The sequence below is a fragment of the Cloeon dipterum genome, chromosome 1, assembly GCF_949628265.1.
Source record: "Cloeon dipterum chromosome 1, ieCloDipt1.1, whole genome shotgun sequence".
NCBI lineage: Eukaryota > Metazoa > Arthropoda > Insecta > Ephemeroptera > Baetidae > Cloeon > Cloeon dipterum.
Window position 1 is genome coordinate 20609632 of NC_088786.1, and position 16811 is coordinate 20626442.

The 16811-nt window shown below is 40.3% G+C and overlaps 3 protein-coding genes across 4 annotated transcripts; 2 read left to right on the forward strand and 1 right to left on the reverse strand.

Annotated features, from left to right (window-relative positions):
• Positions 1 to 52: 52 nt before the first annotated feature.
• On the reverse strand, positions 53 to 3840 carry LOC135945272 (methylenetetrahydrofolate reductase (NADPH)). Of its 2 annotated transcripts, none has more exons than XM_065492856.1 (12): positions 3542 to 3840; positions 3050 to 3201; positions 2910 to 2996; positions 2618 to 2790; positions 2235 to 2363; positions 1979 to 2172; positions 1545 to 1803; positions 1264 to 1377; positions 1093 to 1200; positions 862 to 1035; positions 442 to 564; positions 53 to 379 (listed from the first exon to the last, which is right to left on the reverse strand). In XM_065492856.1, exons 1-12 carry the CDS (start codon positions 3763 to 3765, stop codon positions 191 to 193), a joined length of 1926 nt encoding a protein of 641 aa, XP_065348928.1. In that variant the 5' UTR covers positions 3766 to 3840; the 3' UTR covers positions 53 to 190. The 2 variants fall into 2 exon arrangements, with proteins under 2 accessions (XP_065348928.1, XP_065348938.1); XM_065492866.1 differs by lacking the exon at positions 3542 to 3840 and adding an exon at positions 3282 to 3515.
• A 1755-nt stretch (positions 3841 to 5595) lies between these two features.
• On the forward strand, positions 5596 to 13652 carry GlyS (glycogen [starch] synthase). The gene is made up of 10 exons (XM_065492845.1): positions 5596 to 5753; positions 6784 to 6951; positions 7630 to 8006; positions 8688 to 8885; positions 9463 to 9795; positions 10287 to 10697; positions 11283 to 11457; positions 11513 to 11724; positions 12589 to 12786; positions 12846 to 13652. Exons 2-10 carry the CDS (start codon positions 6813 to 6815, stop codon positions 12873 to 12875), a joined length of 2073 nt encoding a protein of 690 aa, XP_065348917.1. The 5' UTR covers positions 5596 to 5753; positions 6784 to 6812; the 3' UTR covers positions 12876 to 13652.
• Positions 13653 to 14229: 577 nt separating this feature from the next.
• On the forward strand, positions 14230 to 16327 carry LOC135934798 (hsp70-binding protein 1). Its single transcript, XM_065476790.1, has 5 exons — positions 14230 to 14517; positions 14584 to 14764; positions 14838 to 15209; positions 15915 to 16117; positions 16168 to 16327. Exons 1-5 carry the CDS (start codon positions 14371 to 14373, stop codon positions 16228 to 16230), a joined length of 966 nt encoding a protein of 321 aa, XP_065332862.1. The 5' UTR covers positions 14230 to 14370; the 3' UTR covers positions 16231 to 16327.
• Positions 16328 to 16811: the final 484 nt, after the last annotated feature.

Below are 16811 nucleotides of genomic sequence, written 5' to 3' on the forward strand. Positions count from 1 at the left end.
CAGACGAATCACTGAGAATGTGGAAAATATATTATAAATAAAATAAAATCTATGACGAGTCAGCTGAACTCGACCGACACAGCCCAAGTATTCATTTTTATTACGTACACAAAAACGTTTTTTAAATTTAATGAATATGTATGAAAAGCTAAAATTTGTAAAAATGCATCAGTTGCGGCTCTATTGATGTTTATAGTCCATTGACCCTTTCAAGCGTTTTTTCAAGCAGTGTCCAGAGACAGGTAGGGTGGGGAAATTCGTTGTCCACGAGGTTTACGAGGAAGTAGTTGTTCTCAATGCGGGCCAGCACCTTCCTTGACTGCGACTCAGGGTTGTACAGACGGCCCCACTGCTCGCACCACAGAGCGAATGCCTCGTCCTGCCGATAGAAAGATAAATCAGTCAGAGGTTTGAAATTCTGAGACCTCGCAATTTTTATACCTTCCACACATTGAAGCTAACAGGGTCGACAACCGTAGGTTGGATTATCTCTCGACCGGGAAAAACACCCCAGGTTACCGCGATCGGCACTTTCCTCAGAGTATTCGTATATGTCTTTTCGCCCTATAATAATAATTCTATGCTCGAGTTTCTTAAATCATGAACTTTTTCACACGTTTTTAATGAAAAAACATGGAATCCATATTTATTATATGTATTTCGATTGCTTGTTTCTGTTTATTGCTTTCAAATTTCAAATCTTATTAATGGTAACAATCCTTTAAAGCGGTGGCCAGGTGCGTGTATTTTAATTTGGTCCGTTTCATAGCACCGTGCACCATGCAGCGTACGCCACACCTGCGCGTGGCGCTAAATCCGGTGACCACTGCCAGAATTGTTAATTTTGACATTATTGCTCACCGTTTTGTTCACTATATGGTAGTTAACTAGAGGGTAGTTCTTGAGCTCTTCTAAAAGGGCGAAGATGACCTCCGGACGAGCGAAAAATTCCAGGTACGCTTTTTGGTAAACGTAGCCATCTGGAGCTCCCCAGCCAACGACGGGATCTGAACTTGATGTCCCGTTGACATTTGGCTTTAAAGCAAAATTATATTATAGTTCAATGTGTATATATTGCAATTGATTTAATACCTGGGAATTAATCGTCAGTATTCCTCTGCTATTCAGGCGAGCAAGATGTTTCAATAAAGGGGCGGATTCCGCATTCAGTTCGCCGTCGTTCCACGGCAATCGAGTCACCTATACCAGTATAGAGGAGGAGTTTTCAATTTCTGCAAATCAAAACAGAAAATATGGATGTACCTTGACTCCTTGCTTGTTTTCTGTGTGAGAGACGTAGCTGTAAAAAACGTGCCAAACGTCAATTTCGTCGTTCAGTCCTGAAAGCCACATTGCCCTGAGCTGGTCCGGTGGTACCTGTCGTCAGGGTCGCATTATTTTTTGTAGCTTTTTGAATTACGAAAAGTTTATTTTCAAACACCGACCGTGAGGAACTGATATTATTCTTGCTGGCATCATGCAGTATAGGGTTAGAATACGAAGTTTTTGGGATGGAATAATATATGAAATTTGTGCTTGTTTACCTGGCTATTGAGGTAGAAAAGGTAGTAGTCGGCAAGGGTGCCAAAGGCAGGTGAGTCGTGCTTGCCCCACCGACCGTTGGGGAAGTCGTCCCAGTGCTGGGTGCGATGGACGTAGGCCCTTGGCCGCGACGCCCAGAAAATAGGCCGCACTTGCTCCAGGCAGCGTCGGTGGTTGTCGCCCAGCCGCCACGGCAGTGGACGCGCCGGCCTCGTTTGCCACACGCCCAGCCGCTTCCCGATTTCCACAGCCACGTGTTCTCTTTTAAAATCGCACAAAAAAAATTCAAATCACTCATTTGTTTTGGCATGGAAAGAGTTGTTGTTTTGGCGAGAAAAAAAATCAAGGGCAAAACAATGTCGAAATAAGTCGCATATATGTATTCTTTTGAGTCGAGAGGGTCACCTTGTATGAAAATTAATGAGTGGCTGCGGACCTGTTTAAAGTAAAAAAGTGAACTCCAGGTGCGGCTTTTGCGTCCAACACGGTTCGAACCAGCTGCAGGGCGAAGTGGATGCCAAAATTCTGGACAGCCTCGTCGTTGTCTTTTATTGGCTCTACCGCCTTCTGGATAGACTCGGGCACTTGCAGCCCCGACAGTTTTACCATTTGCCGCAATGATGCAAAGCTCTGTGAAACAAAACTTCCAGATAGAATTCCCTTAATTCCTGTCCTATTTACTTTAAACAAACCTGGATCGGCATTACACCGGGTATGATGGGAACAGTAATGCCGACATTTCGACAATCACGCTGAAAGTCGATGAATTGCTGAGCGTGGAAAAACATCTGCGACAGCACCAAGTCGGCACCGGCTTCAACCTTTGTAGAGAAATATATGCACTTCATAAGCATAATTTTCAGTATTTCAAAGACCTAATCAAAAAGATCGCCGCGCTTTTACCTTTAACAGTTATAAGGGAACTTAAATTGACTGTGGCTGCATGAGCAGAGAGTAAAATTTAATATTATGTTCACTGTCAGGGTCATAAATTTAGTCTCTATGGTACCTTTACATCGTAGAATAGAGTTGAAAAGTTCCCTTTGTGGGCCTAATTTCTAGTTTGTTCACTGACCTTTTCTTTAAGATAGAGTAAGTCCTGGTGGTACGAGATGGCTTCAGGGTGGCCCTCAGGGTAGCCCCCAACGGCAATGGTGAAATAAGAGCCGAAATTGGCGCGGATCATTCTTACCAAGTCGACCGCATGCTCGAATCCGTCCTCAGGCACCTTGTAGTCTTCAGGTTTGTCTGCAAAACGCGTCAATTAAATTTTATTTTCTTAGACTGAAGAGGAGATAAATAAATAATATCAAACTAAATTATAATAATTTTAGATCATTTAAACAGGTATAGATTATATATTTCACCTCCTCTAAGCGCTAGTATGGCCCTGACACCCATGCTCTTTGCCCTGTTCAGATATCTCAGGACGTCTTGCTTTGTCAGGTTCGTGGCTGTATAGGTTTTTAAATGTATAAATTCATCGCATTCATTTTTTTGTCCAAACCGGCAATATGGAGCATCGTCTCGAGGCCGCAGTAATTAAAGGAAGAGCCAGCAATGGTGAGCGAGGAGGTTTCCGAGTGCCCGCCAGGGTCACCCGCAGGGTGCCACGTTATGGCGCAGAAAAGAGCACCGCCAGCTTTTACCCTGTCGAATCTGCAATTTATAATTAATATTGTTTAATACATACAAATTCTACACTCCATGCTGCGTCGACATAATTTTTTGCTGCGTACGTTGCTCTTTTTTAAAATCAAATTTCAAGAAAAGTAGTAGATCCAAAGATTTTCATTTTCCCAACGAGAAGAATATGTTTCATTACAATTTCAACAGTAATTCATTGCACTAGCTCGAACCACTTAATATGTTGGAGCCACTTATTCTTGAACCCTTTCGTGATTTCGGCGGTGGACTGGGGCCAATATCTATTTTAAAGCATGCAAAAACGTGCATAGCTTTAAACGCTCATTGTCAGTCGCGTGCTGGGTTTTTGAACCTTGAGAGCAGGTTAGCCGCGCCGGCCCTGGTCCTGGGTGGAAAGAACTCAAGCGAGAAAAAAAGGTCTCCAGATGCCACCCTGCGACGCACGCTCTCGGCCAGGGGCGGATGGCACCCGTCGCAGGAGTGCACAGCCCTTGCGCTCCGCTCCTCGGGGTCATCAGGGCTCTCGGAGTGCGCGGTGTCGGCCAACGCCACGCTCAGAAGCGTCTGCTTCACCATCTCAGCCGGCCGCGACTGACAGTAAATTAAATTGAAGTCCGCGCGAGCCTCGCGCCACAACCGTTATATATCAGCGGGTAGACACGTGAGGCGCAAAAAGAGGACGAAATGGCACATTAGCATTTTCTTTTTCGGCAACTCATTCTAACGCAATTGTTTCTGGTTACGGTCTCTTCAAAATTGACCATAATTACACTTATTGAAATTCAATATAACAATTATTCTATTGCAAAATTTTCATATTTAGTTAAAAAAGGGCTGGGTCCCTGTGCGGCCTGGTGCGCCCATGTTATCCGTTCGCGGTGTTATTGGGACCCGGGTTTCAGCATTCGTGCTAGTGCAGTGCGCGCCCTTCCCGGTCCTCGGACAGGGATAAAAAGAGCAAAAAAGCTTATTCCTCAGGGACAATTATTTTCATGGTAATTTTGCCATTAAAATCCTCTTGATTTGGCAGCGGTTAAAAACCTCTAAGAAGTTACTTGAAAATTCAATTTTAATTCCCTTCTAGAATTATTTTCGTGATGTTTGGAGCAGTTTTTCACTCTTTGAAAATTGCTCAAACAAGAATAATGGAATTTTTGTAAAAGGATATCTATAACAGGAGATTCAAGTTACGGGGTTGACAATTTTTCTACTCGTTCATTGCACTATCTGAAATGAGATTCAAAGATCTCTGATATTCTGCAACTAATATTATGGAATAAATTTTGCTTTGGAGGTTGAAGTACTTCTGCTGCTGAGGCTTATGGGGCCGAAACAGCCGCTGTACAGTACGAAAGCGTGCGAAATTAAGTTTCATTAACAATTTCTGAGCCTTCCATTCCTCGTGGAAGTAGCCTTTTTAAAATGAATTTTATAAAAAAATGTGACAACTAATAAGATTCATAAATATTTTGCAGGTAAAATTTAAATCATCTCGAGGTTCGTTTTGAAGTAAATGCGGCAGGCATTAAATATTAACATCAGGTGCAGGTGATCAACACAATTTATGAATTTTTTATGTGATTTTGTTCAGTATTTGTGGGACTATTTCATTTGAAAACTTGGGATAGTATCTTTGCATCTCTCTCCTCCAGCAAACAATGTAGTACGATGATAAAAAGCGCGGGCAGCAGTGGTGTCATGCACGCGCGGCGTGTTTGTTGGGTGAGTTTTGCCCCCATCGTTCGATAATTGGCCTGGCGCGTGACCCGGACAAAGCAAAATGCAAACCCCCTTTATTTTTTATCAAATTATTGATATTTCTTGTGTTATCCTTCTAATTTAAAAAAATAAAAATAGATAAGACTCTACACTGAACAAGAAAAATCGATCAAAGGGTAATTTACCCTGAAAAGCCCTAAGATTTAAGACTAGCCCTTTTTCCAAAGGCTTGTTTACGGTTCGAGATAATGCTTTAAACATATCTGAGCTGATGGTCATATTATATGTTGTAGCTTTTGCCATTCAGAAAAAAATGTATTTCTTAATTTTAAACTATATTTATAAATAAATAAATATGAACGTTATTTTGAATTATTAAAACTAAAAATAATTTTCAGGAACAATATTTATAGTTTTAACTTTACAATTACGACAATTACCTTATTAAACCTACAAATCCCGTATTGAGCCCTTGTGGAAAATTTTTCATTTTTACCGTAACGTAAAAATGACCAACCGATTGATTTGTCTAGTTAAATAGTGTCTAAAAACCAAATTTCAGATTAATTGAGCAAAGCAAAACCGCTATTTGCTTTGATTTTTTGGCACTTATTACAAGGGGAATCGGGCTACTTTACACGTGGCTTTGGCGCGCCTGGTTCGAAACTCATCATGAAAGCAGTCATTCGCGGTCGCTCGCCGTCATCGGCAGCGCACGCACGAAACGCCCTTGAAATGAACTTTGGCTGCCGGGGCGGTCAACCTGCTGGCTGAACCTGTGATTTTGGGCTGATTCGCGTCGTGTCGCGCAACTGATACTCTCCACTTATCTACTCCCGATCCAGGTGAGCTCTTTGCCGCCCCCGCTGCTGCACCTTCCTGTGGGAATAGATCCCTACTCTCCCCCGTGCAACCTATTTTCGAGCGCTCACTCTCGCTTTCGAACCATTACAAAATAGCAGCTTCGTGGCTTTTGCACAATTAGAATACACGTCGCACGACTGCCCGGAGGTCATTATCGAATTTCTTCATACAAGCGACACGGTCCTCAATTATCTGCGATCGATTTTTCATTCAAAATCATCGTGGGGATGCCAATTAAAATTATTCCTTCTTTTGTTCTTGTTTCTTTTTTTTCTATTTGTCTATTTAATCGATTTAATCCAAAAGCTTTAATAAAAATTTATAACATTTTTTAAGGTTCACCATTTTTTTAAACGCAATTAATGTATTTGAATTTTGTTATAATTTATTGAGTGACAAAGGCCCTGAATTTTACTGTTTGCTGACTTCAGGCCAAACAGGTGGGATTATTTAATGGAGCTTATCAAAATTGATTTTTCATATTATCTGAAACATTTTGCACAGCAGTATTTCTCGTGTATTTTAGTCCCTAGTCCTTTTTACCTTTTCTGCCGTGGGCTGTCCTTTAAAAAATAATTCTTTATTAAGAAATAATTAATTGTGAGAGACAGGAAACCTTCAAAAAATGTTCGGTATTAGCTAACTTAAGAACAGCTTTTTAATAAAATTTATAGATTTTAAAATATAGCAACACAAAATTATTACTATTGACGATTATGACACCCCTCTTATGCGTAATATTTAATCCAATTTGATCGTGACGCAATGATGGAACAATAAATCACAATCAATTTCTTGATGCGGTAAAAAGTAGGTCTTGGCTTTGTGCTCGACATCAAAGGCTGGAGTCAATGAAACGGCAATTAAACGCGCGGTTGCGCTCAAAATAATAGGATTAAACCCGACACCGCACTCTTCTCGGCGCGTGTGCGCCTCTCGAACGGAGCATTTCTTTTTCTGTCCTTTTTTCGCTGTGTCTCCGGACTGACGCGTCGGTGGCGTGTGTTCTAGCACTGGCAGGCGGACACCGGCGAGACAGCATGTCGAGGGACAAGATGTCCAGGCGGTTCTACCGCGTCGAGAGCGGACAGGATCTGCTCGCCTACATGGACAAGGGCGAGTCGGCAAACTTGGAGAACCGCTGGTGCTTCGAGACCGCGTGGGAGGCGGCAAACAAAGGTACTACAATTTTCTAATTTACATATTATCTTTTAAGTATAAATTAAATATTTTTACTAGGTTAAAATGGTTTTAAAATACAATTTAACCCGCAAAATATTTTTTAGATTGTGAACTAGACTGGTAGCATGATTTTTTGTAAGATGTTTTAAGTATGAAAAAAGTTCCTATAGAAGGAATGATATATTTTTCCAAGATCGTACGACCAGTAATTTGTATATTATTTCCAATTTAAAAGAAGATGATGGGTTATTAGTGCTGCAGTTGACTCTGTCATTATTTGCCTCTGCATAATTTATTCTTTTTTTTAATACCTGGCCGTAAGAGTAAATAAAAAAATTATTTCACTTCCAACAGTGGATATTTTCTCAGTTTAATGTTTAACATTAATATTCTGCGTCAAATTTTACGTTAAACAGTTGTGTAAATCTGTGATAAAGTTTTAAACCTGAGAACTAATAGCGGGATGGTTAGACAGAATGTGTTCAAATTATTGGATTAATATCTGGTTGCACAATGATTATTTCTGACCTGATGTGATTCACTTGCCAGATTCTTCTCTGTGTAGCGACTTCCACATAAACTAAGTTTGTATTAATCTCGATCCTGGTATTTCCTCTTTTTCCAGCAATTTTAAATATGGCAATGTTGTTTGATTTGTAAAATTTTGTCCGGCAGTGGGTGGAATTTACACGGTGATCCGGTCGAAGGCTTTCGTGTCGACCGAGGAGATGGGCGAGCATTACTGCCTCCTCGGCCCGTACAAAGAGACGTACGCGCGAACCGAGGTGGAGGAGTTGGAGTTTCCCACAAACAGTCCTTTCGCGGTGGCCGTGCGCAATCTGCGTGCCCAGGGCTACAAGCTGCACACGGGCACATGGCTAGTCGATGGCAACCCGCAGATCATCCTCTTTGACATCGGCTCCGGTGCCTGGAAGCTAGACCAGTTCAGGCATGAGCTGTGGGAGACGTGCCACCTCGGCATTCCACACCTGGACGTCGAGGCCAACGACGCCGTCATTCTCGGATACATGGTTGCAGAATTCATTGCAGAAGTAATTACAATTGCTTTGATGAATATTTTATGTAAAACGAAATTATCACATAGTAAAATTTTATTCCATTTGCTTGTAGCGTCAGGATGAGAAATTTAAATATCGTGTGTGAGGAGAACAAACAGAATTAATTGGATAGCTATTTCGGATAATCCCATCCTAACCCTCGTCAGCAAACCTTGCTATTGAAATACCCACCTGGCACATGTTCACACAGGCTGACCTTGAATATTTTCTAAAGGGCGAGCTTGGTTCATTCACAATCCATACCGATTGACTGTTTATGTCTCATTTGCAGCTAATTGTGATATATTTATGTTCGTTGCCAGTTGCCATCCGATTTTTAAAATTGGACAATTAACACCAACTCTACAAACATATCACATAAATAATAATACATAATAAAAGCGTTCAAAATTTCATATTGGCTACTTCACATACAGCTACAGTATTTTCATGACTGTCAAAGAAAATGATTAAATGCAAGAAGGCAAATCACAGTTGATACAAATAGAGACATTTGTCACAGTTGTTTGTTTTTTACAAATTTAAAAGTGGAAGGCATTATCGTGTGAGTGAACAAAGGCTGACTTCCAACTAATGGGTACATTTTATGTTCAAGAGAGAGAATATTATTTCTTGTGTCTTGTAAGTTAGATTAATTTTGGCTTTCGTTTGCAGTTTAGAAAAGCGGCTGAAGAGTATTCTGACATCAAGCCCAGGGTGGTGGCGCACTTCCACGAGTGGCAGGCGGGCGTGGGTCTCATTGCACTGCGCACCAGGCACGTCGAGGTGGCCACTGTTTTCACCACGCACGCCACCCTTCTCGGCCGGTACCTCTGCGCCGGCAGCACTGATTTCTACAATAACCTCGGCAATGTAAATATAGTAGAAGCTACCTTAAAAGGTCATGCAATATCCACCACAATGCCCACGATAGAAGGTGCCGTGACCTTTGAGCTGTTATTGTTCAGGAGCGGAGACTGAAACGAAAATTTATAATAATTTGTGGATTGTTCGCTTCTTATAGCCTGTTTCTCACTAGGGAACCCTGGGTTCATACATATGCAATTTTTTTTCCTCAAATACTGATCACTTTTGTGATGTTTACATGGACCACCAGTCCAAAATTTTTAAACTAGGATCATTTTCGAGTTACAAACCAGATAAATGTTATAGGAAAAAACTTAAAATAAATTTTTGTTAAACTCTTCATTATGTTTGGTATGTATAGGCTCCCCTTGGTCAGACAAATCGATTGATGGGTCCATTTTGACTTTCCAAAATTCTCAAAGATGTTTCCAAAGAGTTGTGTTGATCATAGGAATTGACAAAATTCCTACTTCACACCTCCTTGGGACTGACCTTTACCTTGGTAAAACGGTAATGGACCCAGAGCAAATTAATAAATTTATCACTTTTAAAATCAAAATAATAATTTTCATGTTATTTGCAGTTCAATGTGGATGAGGAGGCAGGAAAGCGGCAGATCTACCATCGGTACTGCATGGAGCGTGCGGCAACACATCTGAGTCACGTGTTCACAACGGTGTCAGAAGTGACCGGGCTGGAGGCAGAGCACTTGCTCAAACGCAAGCCTGACTACATCACTCCAAACGGCCTGAATGTGAAGAAGTTCTCGGCGCTGCACGAGTTCCAAAATCTGCACGCCGTCGCCAAGGAAAAGATCAACGAGTTCACACGGGGTCATTTTTACGGCCACTATGATTTTGACCTGGACAAGACGCTCTACTTCTTCATTGCTGGCCGCTATGAGTTTGGCAACAAGGTCCGATAGTAAACACAATTATTTTATTATTATTTCGTTAATTTCTATGAAAAACAGTTTTAAAAATTGATTTATATTACCAGTAAGTTTTGCAACCCGTGAAAAATTTAAAAATAAACAAATTAAAGCTTAATTTAATGAAAATTATCTTAGAAAAATTTAAACTCTAATGCAAGCTGTTACATTTCTGCACGTGATTTTCCCGGAACACTTTTCTGTTGGAAATTGTTCCACACTTTTCCAAATGTATTAAAACACATTAATCAATTTGTCTCACTGAACACATTAAAAAATGTATCAATTCAATTGAAATGCAACCACTTTTGTTCAAAGTAAATTATGGCAGCTTGAAATTTGTTAATTGTTTGAATTTTTACGTTCAGAGTTGTGAATATAGCGAACCTTATTAAATAACGAGAACTTTATTCCTTTGGTAAATTGTCATTTATAAAAAATTATCGTAAAACAATAATTACAAATTAACTAAACAGGGTGCAGATGTGTTCATTGAGGCGCTGGCCCGGCTGAACCATTACCTGAAGGCGGCAAACTCAGACACAACAGTGGTGGCGTTCCTCATCTTCCCTGCCAAGACCAACAACTTCAACGTGGAGAGTCTTCGTGGCGCTGCGGTGACCAAGAGTTTGCGCGACACAATCAACCAGATCCAGCACAATTTGGGCAAGCGCCTCTATGAGATCTGCCTGCAGGGTAAAGTGCCTGGTCCGAATGACCTGCTTCTAAAAGAGGACACGGTCAAGCTCAAACGCTGCACCTACGCGCTGCAGCGTGATGGTCTGCCGCCTGTCACCACACACAACGTCATTGACGATTGGAACGACCCTGTGCTCAACTCCATCCGCAGGTGCCAGATGTTTAACACCGTCAACGACAGAGTCAAGGTGATCACAGCAAAATAAATTCTTGAATTCCTCTCAGGGATTTTTGAAACTGTGGAAAGTTCTAAATTTTTGAAGATTGCCAGAATATAAAAAATAACGCGTTTTGCTTAAATTTGGGTAGTAGACACTGTTCATTAAGGCAAAACGATCAGTGGGTCATTTCTACCTTCCGGAAGAAATCAAGAATTTCCCATGAGGCTTTGAAAGTTCTTAATGGTTAATCGCAGAGCAAAAAACTAAACATCAAATTTACTAATTATACATGAAGACCAAAACTTTTTCTTTTGTAATGTTTTCATTCCCAAAATAAATGTGTAAAACTTAATAAATTAAACAGAGTATGAATTTTTCTTAGTGTCAATCAAAAACATGAACTAGCTTTGCAATTCGATTTTGAAACATTTCCCATGAGGATTTTTAACCTTTGAAGCCCCATAACTTGTAAACTCTGTTGAATCAATAATTTTGTCAAAATCTAAAACGTTGAATTCTAAGAGTTTCATTGTAAGGACAGTCTGATTCCCATTTTAGAACAAAATCATGAAAACAAGAAATTTTAATAAACGTTCAAATTTATATCAACAGGTTGTGTTCCACCCTGAGTTCCTGTCATCGACAAATCCACTGTTTGGTCTTGACTACGAGGAGTTTGTGCGGGGCTGCCATTTGGGTGTGTTCCCCTCTTATTACGAGCCGTGGGGCTACACGCCAGCCGAGTGCACAGTCATGGGCATTCCCTCCATCACCACCAACCTCTCAGGTAAGTTAACCCTTACTTTTCTCTGGAACTGTTTCTGAATTTCGGTTTTGGCCAGGCTTCGGCTGCTTCATGCAGGAACATGTAGCTGACCCAATGAGCTACGGTATTTACATCGTGGACCGGCGCTACATATCGCTTGAAAGCACAATCAGGCAGCTGGCGCAGTACATGTTCGACTTCTCGCGGCTCAACCGACGCCAACGCATCATCCAGCGTAACCGCACTGAGCGCCTCAGCGACCTGCTCGACTGGCGCAACCTTGGAATTGTAAGTCTATTTTTCTACCACTTAAAGAGGATATTTCAAAATCCTTGTTGCAATAATGCATGAAATCTTTAGGATTCAGTTGAAGCCAAAATTGACCTTAGAAGCACTGTAAATTTGTTAGAAAAGTGGCTGCAAGGTTAGCATGATTTTTAAATGGTGGGGACTGTCTCTTTATTTGAAAAACCTATTTTATTTCTCAATCAAAGAGTTTACTAAGAGGTTTCATACGCTGTTGGACAGATCTCGACGAGGGGAATCAAAATCTGCCAAGAAAATATGATCAAGCACTGTAAATTTTGGATGAAATTTGAAAACTTTGAATTTTTCTGTAGCAAAATCCTTTTTTGATCATTGCAAATTGCAGAAAAAATTGTTTTTCGATGAACTAACTGCTTATCGCATCCAAAGATGATTAGAATAATTTTTAATTGTCGCCCTGTATCGATCCACTTTAAACATATAAATTCAGACAACAATGCTTTAAAGAATGGAAAAATTTCAGGATACTGCAAGTTGATTTATAAAAGAATTCCTAGATCGCAGAAAAGTTTTGATTTTGCAAATGATTTAATCTGAGATTTAAATTTTTTTAAATAAATTGTAGCCGTCTGGAGACGAAAATTCTCCTTATACTTATCAAAGGTGCAAAAGGTACCCTGATCTGCCCATAATTTCGTTCCTGATGAGTGCCTGGCTTCCTCCAAATAGTCAGATTGCATATATTCTAAAATCTCTCAACTTGGCCGTGTTCAGGTTGAAACAATAAAGAGCCTGTCAGGTGGACGACAAATTAAATCAGGTTGAGACTCATGATCAATGAAATTTAAAAATTGCAATGTAATCATGGATTTGTGCGTGTTTTAGTATTATCGCCAAGCAAGAATGCGAGCGTTGAAGAGCGTGTACCCCGAAATGGAAGAGGAGGGTGAAGGCATGGGCGGCCGCTTCAACTACCCGCGACCGATTTCGGAGCCCCCAAGTCCAAGTTCTTCGCGGATGACTACTCCAGCACCTTCAGAGCATGGTTCAGATGATGAGGATGAGGTTGATGAAGAGAAAGAGGTAGATAAATATGCTCACGCAAAATGCATTAAAATTTAATTTGATCTTATATTTTGCAGCTGCAAGAGTTGGCTCACGGCGGGAATTGAGCGGGGATTTAATAGAGTTTTAAACAAACAAAATCAACCGAGGTGAAGGAATCAAAGTTATGATATAATGACCGCACTCATTACTAAAATGTGCACAGATAGCTGTACTGCAAGTCACGAGATAGAAAAAAGTAATTCTGCGTTTAAAACGATGCGTTTTCTGTGTATATTAGCCTTTGGTAGCCGCGCTCACTATTTTTTGTCCTAGTGCCATCTCGTTTTGTATTTTTGCTCATGGATTACACTTTGTTTTTTGCTGTTGAGTATATTTTTATATAATATTATTTCGTCATTTTAATCTCTCGTTATTTACATATAGTTGTGTTTTGTTTATAGCCTTAAAGAGATACATATGTTGTGAAACTTATTGATTTATCCGATTTATCACTTCAGCAATCGTCTGAAAAATAGTTATATATTATAGTTATTTACTAGACAAAAGCAGTGAAATTGGAACCTGGAGTGTATATTGCATTATATCAAAAGCTGTTCTCTCAGATATATTATTCTATGCTATATAGTGTATATCGTTCTAAATTTTACTGACGGACACACTTATTGTTGGTAAATTGGTTTGAATTTTATCGAAAAAAAGCTCTTTTAGTTTGTCTGCTTCTTCACAATTTCTCTCTTCGCTGTTCTTGGAAAAAATGATCTAAAACTAAAATTGCAAACACCTGAAACACACACTCATGTTGAATTATTTTTTAATCCACACATGAATGTGATACAATGTGCCATAAATTAAAAAAAATGCAATTAAATAGATCTACAGAATCACCTTATCTTTTATTGACATCTTACAAGAGTTTCAGTTGTCTGAATTAAATGTACGCTTAACTTATAAAATATTTCGACTTTTATTCAAACCAAAGTGTCCTAATATTCTCCAAGATTTCCAGCGCTTGGCCGTATTCTCTTGGCAGATTTTAATTCCTCTCGTAAAGATCTATTTAACATTAACAGAGTAGTGACGAGACACATTTTTGGAAAACTCTCATTTGTTCTGAAATAAGATTTCAAGACAGATCTTCTCATTGGAAATGCATAATGTTAATTTTCTTAATTTTGCAGCTACCTTTATTCTCACAAATTTACTTTGCTATCAAGGTGAATTTTGGTTTTAACTGAATCCTTATGGAATAATTTATGCATTGAAAACAAGAATTTGCCGGGATTTGGCAGTATAAATCCTCTTTAAGAGTTCGAAAGAATTGCTTTCTGGACTCTGCACTTCAAGCATGGGAATAAAGCCAGCCCACAGAACTTTCAAATAGCAACAACTTATACGCGCCATGAGCCCACGTGTCGACCCGCGTGCTGTGATTGGCCGGCTGCGTCGAGCAGCTGTGGCCTCGCGAATGACAATAAAGGCAAAATCTGCCTGATTCTGTCGGTGTGCGTTCAAAACATTGGCTGCGTGAGAATCCGTGGGCGCTAAACTCGCGTCGATCCGCACCTTTTTTGGCCGATAAAGTGAGAGCTGGAATCCAGAATGTCAGATCAGCAGAACGAAGGCAACAATGCGGCCAACAATGACGGCCGGCAGCCGCCTGAGAACATGCAGCAGCTTTTGCGATTGACTCTAGACGCGTCAGGCACCAACGCACCAACCCCCAGCTACGGACCCATTTCCGAGGAGGTGAATTATTAATTAATCCGATTAGCGTGTGAGTACGAATTTTTATGTGTGTCATGGGGTATGTAGAACCGCAAGTGGCTGAACGAAGCTATCAGCGACATGTCCATCAACGTGATCGAGGAGCTGACCAAGGGCATCAAGGTGCTCGAGCAGGTGGGCAGCATCTCGGGCAGCGACAGCCCTGAGGAATTCGAGAGAGTTCTCGACCTCATCACCAATTATGTGGACAACATGGACATTTCCAATGGTGAGTGCCTGACTATTTACATATACATATGTTATGTATTATTTAATATTTTGAATTAAAATTCGGTGTGCAGATTTCCACAAAATTGGTGGCTTCACCATCTTTGACCCCCTGCTGTCTTCGCCGCACCCCCGACTGCGCAGCAAGGCGGCTAACCTGATTGCCGAGGTGACCCAGAACAACGTGTACTGCCAGCAGAGGGTCACGCACCTCTTCCCCAAGCTGCTGCAGATGGTCAAGGAAGATCCTGAGCCTGAGGTCAAGGTCAAGGCGCTATACGCCCTCTCTTGCTCGCTCAGGGACTATCCTCCCTCGCTCGAGTACATCGTCAAGTACGACGGCTTCAGCGTCCTGCTCAGTGCCATGCAGAGCAATATTGAGAAGTTGCAGATCAAGGCTGCCTTCCTCCTCAGTGCCTTGTGTTCAGAGAGCAATGCCGTCAAAGGTATGACAATTTTTTGTTGGAAAACGTAACCCTTCAATTTCAGCACCCTTTGCTCTGCATAAGGCACCAGAAAATTTAATAAGTGGCAAAATATAAATACAATATAATACTGATGTTAATTTTTATTTTGCACAGGGTTATACTTAATTTTTTTTTAATCAATGTTTGATTGAGCAAGCAGTACTCAGATTATAAATTAATTTTTCCAGGGGCTTAATGCTGAAGATTTTTATTGTTTAACATTTCAAATTGCTTTATAACATATATTATATTTTTTCTTGAATGTATCACTTTAAAATTTCCTTTTTAATATCCTCTACGAGTTATTTTCATGGCCAGAAATGAATTCTCCTTGATAACAGGAAAGTTTCATGTATATCATCAACCAAACTCAAATTTCCTTGTTGACGCAGTGAGAAAATGTCGATGTTTGTTGAGCAATGTCTTCTCCACTAGAATGAATTAAAAATCAAAATTGTGGAAAACGAATAGATATTATTTGTTCTCCTCTTAGCCATTGACCTGAATTTTCGGTAATTTGACATAAATTTTAGAAAAAAGTACATAAAATAGATCCTATCAACTGAAAGAACACATTTTTTAAGAAAAGAAAAATCGGCCATGGTAAAAAAAAAATACTGAAATGCTCAAACAGACAAGATAAAAATTAATACTACCCAGGCTATGAAATTTTATTTTTTTCAGAACATGTGTTGAAGCAAAAACTTATCGACCACTTGGCTGAAATGCTCTCTAAGAAGGACCAACCATATGAGCACCTGCTTTCGGCGCTGCTTTCACTGGTGCGAGACCTCCCTCAGGCGCAGGAAGAATGCAGGAGGCCAGAGTTGTACATGTACAACATACTGATAAGACTCCGGGAGCACTCCATCATCAATGAGAACCTCGTATGTCGTAAACAATATTGTTTGTGTCTAAATTAATTATGTTGCTACAGGACCAGCGACAACACTGTCAGGAACTGCTTACCCTCCTGTACAATGAAACGTTCTACAGATAAAAAAAATTGAGTAACACTGTAATCTTAAGGTAATGATGAGTATAATTTTATGATTTCAAGAAGGTAAGATCACTATTAAAATGAAGTTGAACAGTTATATTGACATTTTTATTTGACCTCATCAATATTTTTCGGACTCAAATAATTTTCTAGATTTTGTTATACCAAGCCAGACATGATGGCGATTGGGTGGCCGTTTATTCTTCTTATTATCTTAGAAATGTGGGGTTCTCCTTGTGCTGTTTATGAGCAAAGCGGGCAGTGGAGGGGGAGCGAGTGGGCAAAAGAACACATGTCATGCTATCCTTGCCCCTCCACTCGCAGCTCCTGACGAGGCAAACAGCGAACTCTCCACTCTTCTCGCTACATCAGCTGGTTGGATGAACAAATTAGCGGACGCCTCTTATTGGCTTCCCCTACCTAATATGCGCACGCGCAATCGGAAACAAAAAATCCAATTAGATAAAATAGAATATATTTTTTAGAATCAACAATCAAAAGGATAAAGTTACATACTCTGTATTTCCGCCCCTTTCACAAATGATAATAGTGTATGTATGTGTATGTACTCATGACAGATA

Bases quoted from the DNA above. Each gene is read 5' to 3' on its own strand.
- LOC135945272 (XM_065492856.1), bottom strand. From the start codon at position 3,765: ATGGTGAAGCAGACGCTTCTGAGCGTGGCGTTGGCCGACACCGCGCAC. The intron at 2,364-2,617 runs GTCAGTGAACAA...TTCTCTACAAAG, and splicing joins TACTCTATCTTAAAGAAAAG to GTTGAAGCCGGTGCCGACTT. The intron at 565-861 runs GTGAGCAATAAT...TTATTATTATAG, and splicing joins ACCATATAGTGAACAAAACG to GGCGAAAAGACATATACGAA.
- GlyS (XM_065492845.1), top strand. From the start codon at position 6,813: ATGTCGAGGGACAAGATGTCCAGGCGGTTCTACCGCGTCGAGAGCGGA. The intron at 8,007-8,687 runs GTAATTACAATT...TTTCGTTTGCAG, and splicing joins TTGCAGAATTCATTGCAGAA to TTTAGAAAAGCGGCTGAAGA. The intron at 11,725-12,588 runs GTAAGTCTATTT...TGCGTGTTTTAG, and splicing joins ACTGGCGCAACCTTGGAATT to TATTATCGCCAAGCAAGAAT.
- LOC135934798 (XM_065476790.1), top strand. From the start codon at position 14,371: ATGTCAGATCAGCAGAACGAAGGCAACAATGCGGCCAACAATGACGGC. The intron at 15,210-15,914 runs GTATGACAATTT...TATTTTTTTCAG, and splicing joins AGAGAGCAATGCCGTCAAAG to AACATGTGTTGAAGCAAAAA. The intron at 16,118-16,167 runs GTATGTCGTAAA...ATGTTGCTACAG, and splicing joins CCATCATCAATGAGAACCTC to GACCAGCGACAACACTGTCA.